Source organism: Passer domesticus, chromosome 6 (assembly GCF_036417665.1).
Source record: "Passer domesticus isolate bPasDom1 chromosome 6, bPasDom1.hap1, whole genome shotgun sequence".
Lineage (NCBI taxonomy): Eukaryota > Metazoa > Chordata > Aves > Passeriformes > Passeridae > Passer > Passer domesticus.
In genome coordinates this window covers 60,506,866-60,522,229 of record NC_087479.1, presented here as the reverse complement: position 1 = coordinate 60,522,229, position 15,364 = coordinate 60,506,866, and the positions used below count along the sequence as shown (strand labels likewise).

The 15,364-nt window shown below is 39.3% G+C and overlaps 1 protein-coding gene across 3 annotated transcripts in view; it reads right to left on the bottom strand.

Annotated features, from left to right (window-relative positions):
- Positions 1 to 2,190: 2,190 nt before the first annotated feature.
- GALNT18 (polypeptide N-acetylgalactosaminyltransferase 18) overlaps positions 2,191 to 15,364 on the bottom strand; it is a 209,243-nt gene continuing 196,069 nt past the window's right edge. For all 3 annotated transcript variants that reach the window (XM_064426187.1, XM_064426186.1, XM_064426188.1), the window contains one exon: positions 2,191 to 2,668. In XM_064426187.1, coding sequence (XP_064282257.1) covers positions 2,522 to 2,668 — 147 coding nt within the window. In that variant the 3' untranslated portion in view covers positions 2,191 to 2,521. The remainder of the gene's footprint in view (positions 2,669 to 15,364) is intronic.

The following is a 15,364-nucleotide window of genomic DNA, read 5'->3' as shown; positions in this document are numbered from 1 at the left end:
TATATTCTAAATCATACATTTTACCTATAGCCAAATTGCTGCAGTATAAAGTAATGTTTTAAGTCCAGATTTATAGGATTTCCCACCAAGAATTTTTATTCTGATAATTCTGCTGTAGGTACCTACACTGTAGAATTGCAGTGCGCTCAGATTTAAATCCACGGTCACCACCGAGGGATTCCCTGTAAGGTTGCTGAAGAAAAGTGCACCTGAAAAAGTGTTCCTGAGTGCAGACCCCGTGGGAATCAAGGGAAGCAGCAGCCTTGGAGCTGGTGTGCAGCAGGGAGGCTCGGCTCTATGGCACAGAACATGGGTGCTGGGACAAGGGGCAATGGGGTCAGACTGAAACAGGGGAAATTTAGTTTGGATATATGGAGGAATTTTCTTACTGTGTGGCTGCTGAGGCACAGGCTGTCAAGAGATGTGGATGCCCCATCCCTGAGGGTATCAAGGCCAGGCTGGATGAGGCTTGAGAGACCTGGTCAAGTGGAAGGTGTCCCTGCCCGTGGCAAGGGGGGTGGTTCTAGAGATCTTTATGGCCTCTTCCAACCCGAACCATTCTATGACTGTGGTTTGGCACTGTGATGTGGTTCACTCAAGTGGGGTGTGGCTTTTTGCAGTTCTTTGTGGTTTGTTTTTCACTAGGTAATGGGTATCAACACACTGCTGCAATGTGATCAGGAGTAACTCCACTCTTCTCTGGGCAGATTCTAGATACAGGATATTAATTATGGTATGAAATAAAGCAATTCAGAACTCCGCACCTTTCTTTCAAGTCTTTGCCAGGTATCTCCTTCTAGTGTTCATAAATAAAAACATCCCCAGACCAAAAAGAGAAGTTCCACATCAGTAAGCCTGGAGAAATCAAGAGGAGACTGATTTGACCCACAGCATTTGTGTTTTCCTTATGGCTGCATCTCCATGCACCGTAGCCTCGGTATCTTTGCTGGAAGGAAGCTCAGTTTATCTCCTGCTACTCTGCATGTATTCCCTGCTTTTCCTGTCTGAACATGTAGTTTATTCCCCAATGGCTGAATTAGGGAGTGCTCAAAATGACTCTGCATTCTAATTTTAATTTTAATGTGCATTTTTTTACTTAAAAAGGCTGAAGGGCCTCCAAAGTTAGTCAAAGGTCAGGTGTTCAGCACATCTCCATCTCCATGACTTTTCTCCTGTTGTTGGATCAGGGTTTTCCTTGTTGAGAAGCAGATGTATGGTAACTATACATCTATCTATATGATAAATATATATAGAATACATTAGAATGCCTTAAATTGACGTGCACCAAGGCTTATTGAACAGGCCCAGGAAGCAATGCTGTGAGCTGATCCTCCACATGAAGCCAGTCTGTAAAAGACAGTCTGGCACATAACCAGCTCCAGAACAGGTTAGGACTGTTGCTTAAGGTAGCAAACAGAATAAAAAGAACAAATAGAGAAGAGAAAGGAGATAAAAGAGAAGGAATTTACATACAAATAAAAGCAGCTGGAAATAGACTCCAGTAATCCCAGTGCTTTGGTTTACCTCATCAAATTTTCTCTCCTCGCGAGTCTGGCTAGAGATGAAGTGATATGGAATTGCATTCACACCTCCTTCAAGGCAGGGAGAAAAGCAGAGTGAATTCATACCTTTTTCTCCTGGATGAAGCCATTTTTACCCAAGTCTGCAGTACCCAGGGAACAACTGCATTTAAAAAAAGGAGTTGTAAGGACAATGAAGACTTGGAAGGAAAGTTCAGCCACTGAAATGGAGGCCAACCCACTGCAAAATATCAGGGTTTATATTTTAGTTTTCTTCCAGTAGCTGCTGCTTTTCTCTTGGATCTTTTTCCCCTTCTTTTCAACAAATTCTCTTCCCTACCTCACTTGAGCCCTGGGGTTCTCTCTGGGGTTTTATTAAGTGGTACTGGAGAGGAATAACACTTGGGGACATAACACCTCCACACCCCAGACCTTTCCCCTGTATTTGCACACCAGTACAAACAGTGGCCTAGACAGATCTCTGGAGAGGGAGAATGGAGAAAATCCTCCCTCGTTGTAGCTATTGGAGAGCAGGTAGAACTTTTTATCAAAAGTCTGGAGAATTCTGATGCTCTGCAGCAACACGACGAGATCAGGCCTGGGTTAATGAAAGCAATGAAACCAGCACTTAACTTCCAAATGGATTTCCATGGAGACACCTACGCAGTAATAGTGTTTGGACTTTTTTATTCAATAAAAGTTTGAGATATAAATATTCTCCATTTGCTTAATATTTACAGTTGTAAAATATTTTAGGATAGCCTACCCGTCACCTGTCGTTCAGCATCTCTATAAATGTCATGAAAACATCATTGTGAAATAAAAACTTCTTATTTCCAGCCCACAAACCCTATTTCCACACACTCACAAAATCAAATCAGAGACAAAAAAGGGGAGAGAAGGAACTTGGGGGACAGGGAATGGTAGGAATACAGTACAGCAGGCGACAATGCAGTACTTGCTACACAGTAGCAAAAGAAATGGGTACAAAATTTAGTCTGCTATAATGACAAGCTTCTCAGGACATTTGTTATGGACCAGCGTTGTCCAGTGCACTTCTGAAGGACCACTTGAAATCCAAATTCATTTTCATTGTTTTCCTGCAATTCCAGGCAGCGCTTGGATTTTCGGTTCTGGATAGGACCTCCCTGTAAATATTGGGGAAAAAAGAAAAAGAAGTGTTTGTGTTAAACACTGACTTTGTTGCATTGCTGCTGTGGAGTAATATAATTTATAGAACATTCCAGTGTCCATCTACTGTGAAAAACTTTCCAGTTAGAAACAAGGTAAGTGCTGGATTTGGAATGAAGGTTCCTTTGTCACAGGCTGGTTTAATCTCTGATGCAGTTTGCTGTAGTCTCAATTGCCTGGTTTCTATTTCAGCAAATGGGATTTCTGGAACTGAGCTGTGTTTCTACCCATGCATTTTAACCACAATAAAGCCAAAAGCTTTCCTGTTTGCTTGAGTTCCCTGATTTTGTGGTTCCGCTGCACTTCCGAACACCAAAATAATGCAAAAGACAGCCATGGTATTGCTGTGTAAATGAAAAAATGCAGAAACTGTTTATTCCTTGAATACTGAAATGCCTTTTATAATATTTTCTTGTTAATTCTCAGTATTGATTCTGTTCAATTCCCAGCTTAATGCTGCCTTATTAAAGCCCTGCATTCATTTTTGAGTTGCATCAAGCTTTAAATCACTGCTATCACACAAATAACTATAGACCTCAATTACAATTAAACTGTCATGCAGGTGACATAAATTACATTTCCCCCTCTTTAAATCTGTTTTCAGTTGGTTCTTTCCTCCTCTCTCCTCTATAAGGAAGGCAACAGATAACTTGTACACGTCAGTGTCTGGGAGGTTTCTTCCAAGATACAAGGAGACACACAGAGTAGAGTAATTGCACAGAAGTCTGAAAGTGGCTTTCTCTAAAGGACCTTGGAGCTGTGTAGAGAATTACTGGCTTAATCTGTAAACCAAAGAACGGAGTTGGTGTAGATTAGTACACCTGAAGTATGGAAAGAGCAGAAGCACTGAAATTGCTTATATGCACAATGGGAAAAAATAATTGCTGTAAAAACCCAAACCAAACACCCGATTCCATACAAAAACCCACCACCTCATAGTTTTGTTCAGTCTGTGTTATACCCTATACATTGCATTGTAAAGTCATAACTGGGAAGGACATTGGCATAAACTGTGCAGGACCAGGAAGGATATTGGCATAACCCCAGAGAAAGGCTGTGTGCTGTTTCAGAGCAGGCTGCTCCCCAGACAAGGGCAGCTTGTGCCATTCAGTGAAGGTTCTGCTTCATCCAGACAGGTGGCTGAGGTTCCCTCCTATCCCACCAGCAGTGCTTAGCAAGAACTTTCTCTAGGATGGGACTTCTAAAATAGCATTTTGGGCCTGGTCAATGAAATACAGAACTAGGTTTGAAAGCTCCACATTTTAAATATAGCTTTGGATAAGAGGGGCCATTTCTAGAATAATCCACAAAAATTCAGAACGTGTGGCTGCCATAAATTCTCCTGGTAGGTCTATGTGCAGCCTTGATAAAATTTCCACTGATTACTTTACTAGACAGACAGGATTGCAGAGGCATTTTAATACACCCCCATAATGAAATGCTGAGTGAACTGTATTTTCCCCACTGCTGTATAACTGTTATTGACATTTGTATTAATAACAGTAGTTAAATTTAGCTGTCTGGTGGGAGCATAAACTCCAAACTATCCAAAAGCAATAACACTGCATGACATAGAAGAAATTTGAAGAAACTAGGATGAAAATGTTGTCAATCCTTTATTATATGCCACTTCTTCTCTTATCTTAGACACTGACACTACATCCCCCCACTCCCTGCCTCCCCCCCTCCACTAATCATTCCCCCATTCCCTTGGTTACTTTGGCCTTCTAAAGATCATTGTAGGGAGGTTGATTTTTTTTTTCTCCAAGTTTAATGAGCTCTGAACTAGTTTATTCACATGTAAAACTCTGAGGTAATGGGCATTTTCTCATTGTGAAAGGAACAGTTATCTTGTTTCTTCTAGAATAACATGACCTTTCTATTCTTGATGAAAGCTGCAGTGTGGTTTCCCACTGGGTACACTCAGTTTTGCATGGCACCCAGGGTCAGCTCTCTTGGCTTAACTTGGGAATTGGGAATTACACCTTACAACTGTTTCTGCCTAGAGCCAAAATTAAGATGAACTTCCTTGCATTTTCAACTGATGCTGGAGGTGCTTGTGTTGCTGTTAGTTATGTGAACTAGTTTTGTATCTTTAATTTATTGGTTGTCTCTCCTCTGACTTTTGGTGCTTGAGACATTCCCAGCTCAGAACCTGCACTGGGAGCTGAGGAAAGTTGTCCCACTTTGTCTTGTTAGAAAACTGACTCAGTTGGGTCCATCGCTTGCCTGATTTCTGGATTTGGGATATGACTCTGTCATATCCCAATGGTACTCTTAGGTACCATTAGGTACTTAAGGTATCTTAGGTACTCTTAGGCTTCTCCTGTCATTTCTAACTTACTGGCATAAGGAGAGGAACAGAATTCCCTCCCTCCATTTGTTTGTGAAATACAGCACTTGGAGCTCTGTTAGGTAGAGGAAGACACAGTGAAAAGACTTAAACACTGCCATGCAGTGCTGGAATTTTTCTGCTTAATTCCCATTTGTTTCAGTGGTTAAGGGTTTCTTTCACTTGAATGGGCACAAATGCCATTTGGATTTGGGGGTAGAGGAAGGAGGATGTTCACAGTGCAGACAACATTTTTTCCTTTTTTCTGAATTTTGTAGAGCAGACCTAGGTGTTATAGTAAACGTATTCATAAGAAACACTTTAATACAGGCAGCTACACAAACAAAGTGTAAACCATTCCTAAGGAAAAACAGAACAAGAAAGCAACCAAAAAAACATATAAAGAGGCCCTTCACACTCTTTCACTCTTTATGATGTGACCTTATGTGAAATCTGGCTTTTATTTAACAGAAACAAGTGAATTGGGAGATAAAAAGCCAAGGAAGCTCTTTTTGATGTGAGGAAAGTGCTCTGCATTGGCTACTGAAAACCACCCTGCTGAGTGCATTGGAGCTGCTGGATGGAATATAAAAGAGACACCAAAATTAAGTAGTGGCTAATATGTGTGAATTGAGTATTGCAGAGAGCACAGATGCTTCTAGCAAGATGTGCTTTTTTTAACCACAAAAGAGAAACGTCAAGGCTCAAGCCCTGTTAGGAGCTAAGCTGCTCTGCTCCTGGGAGATGAGAGGCCTGTGCTTCAGCCCTCAGATTGGGTGCATTAGATGCTTTCAGCAGGCATGGAAATTAAAGAACTGCTCTGAAGTACAGGGAGGAAGGTTTGTATGGTACTTAAAATTTCCTGATATTTTTCTACTTAACTGTGTTCGTTTTCACCCTTCTGTATGCCCCATCCAAGCCTGGGAGAGGGTATTGTCCTGTCAGCTCTGGGCTGCTGACAGTGCACCTAATACAGGTCACAAAGCTTGAACCAGTGAGCTGGGTAAGCATTAAAGCACACAAACTGAGTAACTCCAGGAAAAAATGAGAAGGCAGGACTGAGGCATCAAAAGCTAACACCGTATTTTGCTCCTCTAACTGGCTTGGCCTCCAAATGGTTTCTGCAGTCTGTTGTCATCATTAGCATTTGGAACCCTAAAGCCAAATGCAGGCAAAGGTATCCTTTAAGTTAATTATTTTTTGCCTTTTTTTTATACTAAGCAGTTCTCCAAACTCGTATAAAACTCTCATAATTGGATTTACTGTATGCTTGGCAAAAGGGTTTATTGTGTTACTACACTTCACACTCAGTGAAAGGCAAGTTGCCCATCTGGGTTCCTTTCCCCATTCTAGGCAAGATCTCTACTTTCCAATTTAAAGGCAAAAATTGATAGCCTAGAGTAATATCTTCAATCATGAAAAAAAACATAATTCTGTAGGCTGAAACAAGTTTCAAGAGGAATTCTGCACAACTGAACAGAATTAGGATTAAGATCACTGATGATGAGAGACAGCTCAATGGCAGAAGTCTCAAGAGGATAAATAAGCATTCAGATCAACTATTCTGTAAAAAATAGACTGAACTATGTCTGAATAGTGTCAGCACTAACAGGTTTGACTGAAGACTGCATGGTTTTTGCAAAGCAAGTTGAAGAAATTCCTGTGAGAGGCAGAAATGTTCTCAGCTCCTGCTGGCACTCGGACACACAGAAAACTGACTGCTTAAGTGTACTTTTAATGTTAACACTGTCTCAAGTCAACATCCTGGTACACAGAGTGGAAAGCAATGCTTTTGACTTCCTTTAAAGGTATTGCACTTTCTGCACTTCTACTGCATGTAAGGGGCTCCCTTCCCAGTCTTTCTAAAGCAGGATTTATCCAGTAATATGGCACTTAAGAACACCATTTGACGTGCCTGCAAAATCTTGCAGTACCAAGTTGTGTGAAGTAATAGGACGGTTTTTGTTGAATGTTCTATGGGATCTTTTTTGGTTTACTGGGAGTGGTAGATGCACAGTTACCAAACCTGATCACTTTGTAGAGAAGAGGGATGTTAAATGAGCGCTGGAGGTTGTCAGCATTACTGAAAATCAGACTGACAGCTATTTTGAAGGAGTTACTCTAAAATGAACACTTTTCCTTTCAGAGTTTAAACCTGCTTTTTGCTTATCATATTAAAGCTCATGTTATTCTACATGAAAGAGAAAAAACATGCTTGCCTAAACATAGATATTTCAGAAAAAGGTCTTAAATGTTAATGAGTATATCCAGCCTCCTATCACATACACTGTATAGATCCTTGTATTCTCTGGTCTATTAATTTTCTATTTGGACCTCAATCAGTGACCTCAAACATTTACATGTTCACTCTGCCTTTGAGGCAGAAACTCTAATCTTTGCTGTTGCTTTGATACATTTGAATCAAATAATTATGGTGAGGTATATGAGACAATCTCCACTTCAAACAGAGCACTTGATCTCCTCGTGCATTTCCCCAGAATACTGGGGTAAATTCTCAGTGACTGTTAGTACACCAAATTTAATCCTAAAGAAAATTACTCAAATTATACAAGGCATTTTTTCCCTCTGTGTGATTCACTTCTGTATGGATGTTGAAGCAATAAGAAAATGTTCATAGGAAGAAGGGAATAATTTATCCCATCCAGTAATTTATGCATTTTCAGTATTGCCTGTTTCTTGGAAATATTGGATTATGTTATTCGGTTTAAATTTCCTGCTTTTTAGCTGTATAAAGGATATAGATATATATATATATAACATAGAGGTAATTGATCTTGGCTTCTTGAATCCAAAGAAGTATAACAAATTTCCCAACTCTTTGTCTAACAGGTGTGCTGTAAGTAAAGCAGGCTCTATAACATATCTTTTGCTATTCAAATCTTTCAATTAACTTGAACTATTTTAATTGAAATATTTCTCCCTGAAGTATATAGCTGCCCTTACTCAAAGACATGCTTCCTAATATATTTTATATGAATACTGTGAAAATAAGGTGCATTTAACTGCATTTATGTATATGAAGTATCATATACAGCAGGTTTATATATTAAAAATATATTGTTATCTGTTCAGCTATTTGAATCTTTATTTACAGGGCAGATAAATGAGAATTTTCACAAGACTCACTTAAAATGTGAATTTATTTTTCCAATACTAAACAAAACTAATTACTATGTACAATGTAAACTTAAGTGGTGTTATAACAGGGATAAGCCAAACCATTTCTTAACAATAAAGTAGATTTCTTCCCTCCTCCTGCACTCAAGTTCTGTTTTCAGGTAGCCACCCAAGCACTTACATCCACTTGCTGGTACTGAGTGTGTAAACACTGTGAAACATCCTCTGACAATGGGATTAGACACATCATTCACCAGCTAGGCCACTTCAATGTCTACATCACAATTTTGTCTCGTTCCTCTCCCAAGACACCTGAATGTTCAGACTTTACATGATCATAAATGCTAAATTTTCATAATGCTGCACTAAATTTTTAATACTGCAGCTGTGACAAATGAAGCAGCCTCATCTGTACGTCCAGAGCAGGTTTTAGTAATGAGACATCTGTGCAATCATTTTCTGTTTTGTTTACCCTAGACTGGATTGTCTGATTTACTTACTCTCTCCAGGATGTAGAAATACACTATACTGTTAATTCAGGTATTAAAATAAAAACAATTAAACCTGGTACAAGGAAATGCAGTTTCATTCAGAGAATGTAATTGGAATTGAAAAGAAATTACAGAGATGCAGCATGAAAATGGAACACATGGATCTATACCTATCACTGACATTTCTCCACATATATAAAAAAATACCACAGATTTATAACAGGTTGCAGTCCTATTAATAGCAAGATTAAGAAATTAATAACTTGAAAATAATTAAATTCAAACCTTTACTGAGATACCAAGAAGCTCTTCAGGTTATAATAGCTGGAAATGTGTTTTACTACAGAAAATTGGGATAAGACTACAAAAACACAAGTTTTGGAGAAGAATACATTAGCCAGACTAAGATATTTTTCAGAAAGTAAACATTAATTATTATGCTATCAGCAGAGGCCAGAAAATCTTCCTGACATGCTAGAAAAACATGCAGAAACTCATCTAGGTGTATGATGTGATTTTTGTAATTAATTATTGAATACTGTCTCAGGGTGGGGGTGTCTGTGGTAGAATGGAAAGCAGATTACAAAGGGAATCCTTTCTCCATACATAGCCCTGATAATTACGGCTAAATTTACAACAATTTACAGTTGAATGCATTGTTTGGTCTTTATTTGGCAGCAAATCCAGATGATGATGTGTGATCTTCTGAGAGCCAGGATTACCTAGCAAGTCGTTGGTGGAAAAGAACTGGCTTGATGCTCTGCAGTTGAGGATGATGTGCTTGGTTTTTCTGACCACAGCTGTCCTGAGTAACCAGAAACAGGACTCAGAAATAATTGTCTTCTTGGGAACTTAAAGGAGAAAGCTGCAGAGAGGCATGTTGGTGAGGGATGATTCACAGATTGGTATTTCTGATTTTATTTTCCTCATCACTAAAGGGGATGATGTCCACACTTGTCTTTTGTGTCTTCCTTGGCCCTAATCTGCCTGCTTGTCCTACTTGGTACCATTCAGAAAACCCCATATGCAGAACCCACCACATTCCATGCTCACTGGCTACTTAGTGCTCCAACTTGATACTCAAGTACCAAATTAGAACTTAAGATATGCTTCTAAACTATGTCAGTTCACAGCAACAACTACAACTGCTACATTTTATACTCCCTCTAGTAGGAGAAGAGTTGGATATAGGCAAATCCTGCAATTTAAACACCTCTGGAGTCGTGAGACTTGACCTATAGAAAATATCCAAAGTTAATGCTTTGTCCAATGTTTTCTGCAGGGTAATTTTTCTCTAACTAAAACCCAGAATTCTTTATTTTCATTTATTGTGCCATGCAACAGCTGCTTATGTAGTGAAACAACATCTCGATACAACCAAGAAAAAGACAAGAGTGTTGGAGACAATTGCTTTATCTGTTTTAATACTGCATTTTGTGAAAAGTTACCTTTTTCATTCTGAGATTACATAAATTATTTCTGCAAACAGCTCAGGCTTGATTCATCTGCTGTGATATAGGTTTGCTTCAAGATGTTTAAAGTGTAAGACAGAGAAAGGCAACAAAGATGTTCTGAAGTATGATGGACTATTCAGATGGTGGATAATTACAAAATATAGTAACATGAAATGAAAACTGGGTTTTGCTTAATAGAGGAATGAAAATTAGTGGGACCTACCTTTAAAAAAATGCATACCTGTGAATAGCAGTGAGGAACTGGTAAACAAAGTTTCTAAGGAGAAAAGGAGTGTTAGATTTAAAATTTGCTACAACTATTGGTGATTTATGAGAGAATAAGAAACCTGCTGAATCCATTGTCTCAGACATCAATGTTCAGTGACTGACTAGATGTTTTTGATGGGCTGAGGTAATTTTAAGAGTGCTGATAACTCTTTTTAGGCATGCCGAGATGATCATTCAGACAAATCAAGCCTCAATCTTCTCCAAGACAGCAAATCAGGGGTCAAGAAGGGAATCCTCTTGGACTCACAATGAACTGCTGCCTCACAACAGAGCTCATTTTTGTGAAACAGCAAGCACTGACCATTGCCTGGGGCAGTCTTCTGGGTGAGGTAATTAATCCAGTTAATTAATTTTGTGATCTGTGATGCAGAAAATTTTATATTCCTAGGTTTTGCCTTCCTGTTAGGTTTTAATAAAAGTAATATCACTGCGGTACGTAGAATTACAGAAGTATTTCAGTGGCAAGAGATCTTTTAGATCATTGAGTTCAACCACAAATTCAACTCTATCAGTTTCATAACCAAAGCAAACCATGTCCCTAAGTGCCACCTCTACGTGCCTTTTAAATATCCAGGAATGGGGACTGCATCACTTCCCTGGGCAGCCTACTCCCCTGCTTGACCACCCTTTCCTGACATCCAATCTAAACCTCCCCTGGCACAACCTGAGGCCATTTCCTCTCGTCCTGCCACTGAGGAGAGAGACCAACACCCACCTGGCTACACCCTCCCCTCACACAGAGCAACGAGGCCCCCACGAGCCTCCTTTTCTCCTGACCAAACAGCCCCATCTCCCTCAGCCCCAGACCTGTCACCAGCCCTGCTGCCCTTCTCTGGACACATTCCAGCATCTCAATGTCTTGCTGATAGTGAGGGGGCAGGACTTGCACCTCACTGCCTTATTCTTTCTCTTTTTCTCTCTATTTTCAGCATGAAAATGTTGTTCTGACATAGCACAGATGCACGACTGATGTGAAGAATACAACTTCACATTGCTATTTACCAGCCTTAGCACAGGTTATACCTAGTTACTCTTCTTCAGCCAGATAAATGAGAACTCCTTTCAGCACAACTAGAAAACCCAAGATTTTTGTATTTTTCCCAGACATGTTAACAGATTTCCAAAGGTTTATGGGGGGTTTATGGGGTTTAGATGGGATTATTTGTTAGAATAACTCCCTTGGAAAACAAAAATACTGAATGACAATTTTATTTCTTTTGTGTGTGTGTTGTATTTAATTAATCTAAGTTTTCTAATCTGAATGCTCCATAAGAAGGAGCATTTTAACCCAGAAACTGAACTACTTGCATTATCATTATATGCTTATGATTAAACCAGTCTCTAGGGCCTAAGAAATAAATTGAGTGCAAAGCGAAGAAAATTAGGAAATGAATTTGCACCAGTATTTCAGTTGATCTGCATATTCTAACTCAGGAATTTAGGCTGAGCTCCTTGGGACTGATCATAGTGTCTAGTTATTGAAAATGGCTTTTTCCCCACTAACCACACAAATCTGATTATAACTGATATTGGGAAAGTAATGTCCTTGCTGTAGCACAAACCTTGTTCCATTTACACAAACAGTAATGAAAAGAATCTGTTTTTTTGTCTAATATACTGAGTGTCACCACTCTTGGCTTCAGGACACCAGACTTTATGGCCTGATCATTCCACTGAATAACAAACAGTCTTTTCTTGTCAATTTTTTCAATTTCCTGATTTATCTGATTTCCAAAGGAACATTTTTCTCATCTTCTTATCTCAGACTGTAGACAATTACTTGGTAGCCAGATCTTGCTTACATACATACTGCTTTTGTCTCCATTAGGAGTAAAGATGCAACTTCTACAGACTCGATAGGCACAGAGTTTTGTTTTCAGCTGGGAATTTAGAAATAGTAACAGCAAAACTCCTTCCATCCCTCCCACAGCTGGGGAATGCAGAAGCCAAGCAGAGACTGGTACTGCAAAGGAGGAGCCAAAAGCAGAGTTCAGATCTCCTGAAACTCAGGCTGTTTACCTGATAAGTGCTGTCATTACTCCAGTTGTAGGAGACATTCTGGATTTGGCCATTGTTTTGCATGCCTGACAGGACAATGCCAAGCAGTGCCTTGCAGCAGCTGTCATCTGCAGTTGTTGGATGCAGCCTATCTGGACAGCCAAAATTAGGAAGAATCATGTGCAACTCGAACAAATAATTTCTTTGTAAATAAATGCGGCATTTAAAATTAGATGCTAAAATATGCAAATAGGGTATATGTTTTGAACGAAAAACATGGGTATGTGCTAACTTTCTTCTAAATTAATTCAGCACAGGTGTCTTTGGAGCTTAAATGTAGTTCTCAGGAGAGTAAATACTGCATAATGTGATATGCTAGAAAAGATTTGAAATGCACCCACTAAAAAGCTCGTTTTACTGCTGTATTTCACACCAACTTTTTAGCTGGCAAGTTCTACACCAATTTGCAAAGATTAAAACTTTCTGCTAGAAATTTAATCCAAATAGAAAACTAAACTGATACAATGAAATTTTGGTTACCACTAGCTATGGCAATAATTAACAAGTAAATTTAGCATCAGTTAGCAATAATTGCCAAGCAAATCTAACATCAGTTGTTAAAACACAATATTGTATAGTAATATTTCTATTCCATATTTTTGTGCATGTTTTTCGCATATACATTTTGGTATTTAAGTTGCAGTCAAGTATTCAAAATGGAGAAAGCCTGTATGCATTTAGATTTTTGTACTTCTCCATTCCATTCTGCATAAATGATACTAAAATGTTCATAAGCTTGTAGTAAGACATAGTTCATGATGAATAAAAAAGAAATATTTTAATACACCTTTTCTAAAATTCATATTGACAAAATTCATATGACAAGAATATTGAGTTACATAAGTTAGGGACCAATTTACTAGAGAAAAATGCAAATTGAAATATTAACTATAGTTTTCTCATGTCTAAGCAGAACAATGGTTCAGCTTCCCCATCCTCCAGCTATACCTTGTGCTGTTATCCAGTTAGTTCAAATATGAAGTACAGGCAAGCTGGGGTAATATTTGATTAAAAAATTGGCAAAGAATACCTAAATATAGAAATGCTGCTGATGTACTGGACCTCTACCCCAACACTGAGCCATGTGGGGTTTGTGGAAGTGCTCTTTTATGTCTGAGGTTCAAAATTCCACACTTGGCAACACTGGTTACTTAAAAAAATCAGACTGCCTCACTAAAAATACAGGGCTAACCTAGTCTATTTATCTCATTTAACTGAATAATTAGGTTCTGTTTTTCTTTATATTTCTCCTGCAGGATCAAAGTCTGTATCTCTTTTAACAGGATCACCATCCCTTTCTGTTCTGAGCTGCCAGGCAAACAGCACTGCCTAATTACACAGTTCTATAGCAGTACAGCATGTCTGAAACTACAGAGACATACTGAGAGTATTTGCATCCCTTGTGGTTAGAAATACCACATAAATCCAAACTCTTGATAAATCAATGATGCTGCTGTGCCAGCCTGTGGCTCTCATAATGGAAGGATCTGATGAAGTGGATGGGGGCCACTGCTCCCTTGGACACACAGAGCTCTGCTGAGATGCATCCCTCTTGCAGGCTGGTGTCCTTGGCTAATGGATGGGATGAAAACAGGAGTGGACATTAGAACTAGGCTGCTGTATAAAGGTGTTGAGCTCTGCTTCTGCACGCTGTGTGCTCAGCAAGGGGGCATCTGAAATTGGTACAGAGATTCTCTGCTGGCTTCCCAGCCCACCAGTTTAATCTTGCTATGCAGCTGCATTCCTGTCCTTCTCTGGGCTGTGGTGGTGAGTAACGTAGTACTGCACAACCTTTATTTTCATCAGATAAACGTGAGGAAGAGTAATTTAAAGGCAAAAGCCTTCAGGAGAAACAAGACATAAATTCAGTAATTTTAAGGTTTATTCTTTCTTTATACAGCTAAACAGAAGATCTCCTTATCTAATACATAATACCTATTTAAATAAAATCTAAATCATCATATTTGTCTGAGGAATACCTGTAAAAACTCAGTAATTAATATGCTTGTCTCTCTTCCCTTTTCCTTCCCAAGCAATTCCTACTATGATATTTAGGAAATACATATTGTAACTAGAGCTGTCAGCAACAAATTTTATTTACAGTTTCTGGGCATAGCATAAACCTCCAAGCATTTATGAATGGGAAGAAATCCTGTGGAAACCTTCAGCAGTGACTAGAATCACAATTCTCCACACCATGCACAAGCAATGTTATCAGAAGTTATGAGAAGTGGATGGAGCTGAGAGCAGGCCCTGCACATCTTCTCCTCCCATGAAGGATGTGAGTGCCCATCCCTACAGATGCAGATTCTTCCTACCTTTCTATGGCAACCACACTGGAAGCTGAATTACTTAAATTAACTAAGTATGAAACAGCTGTAAATGATTAATCCCAAGTTTTTAGCTTGGCCTGGTGTCCTTTCTTTTGCCTCGTTTTACACAGAGTTCTCCCCTGTTGCATTTCTCACAACAGCAAAAAGTGAGAGTGTGGCTCGTCTGGTAAGAATGGAATAGTCCCATCCCTGTCCAACTAAACAGAAATAGGACAGCTCAAGATAAAGAGTAATTACAGAAAAACTTCCCCCTTTTGCCTTTGCTATGCCTCGGGAGGAGCCCTAACGAGGTAAGTGAACTTTCTGACTGATCTGCTGCCACCCAGGTGAAGTACATAGAGACAAATTTCACATGTAGGGCAGGCAACTGACTCTGCATCAGCAATAAACCTGGGAAATCAGATTGGAGACTGAGGGGCTTCTTAAAATCCCACAAATTTGAGATCTGTCCTCTGAAAAACTGATTGCAGCACTGAGAATGTACTGCTTCTCCAGAATATCAACAAACCCGATCATATCAGAGAACTGATGTGATGGCCACAAGCAGTGTCTACCAACA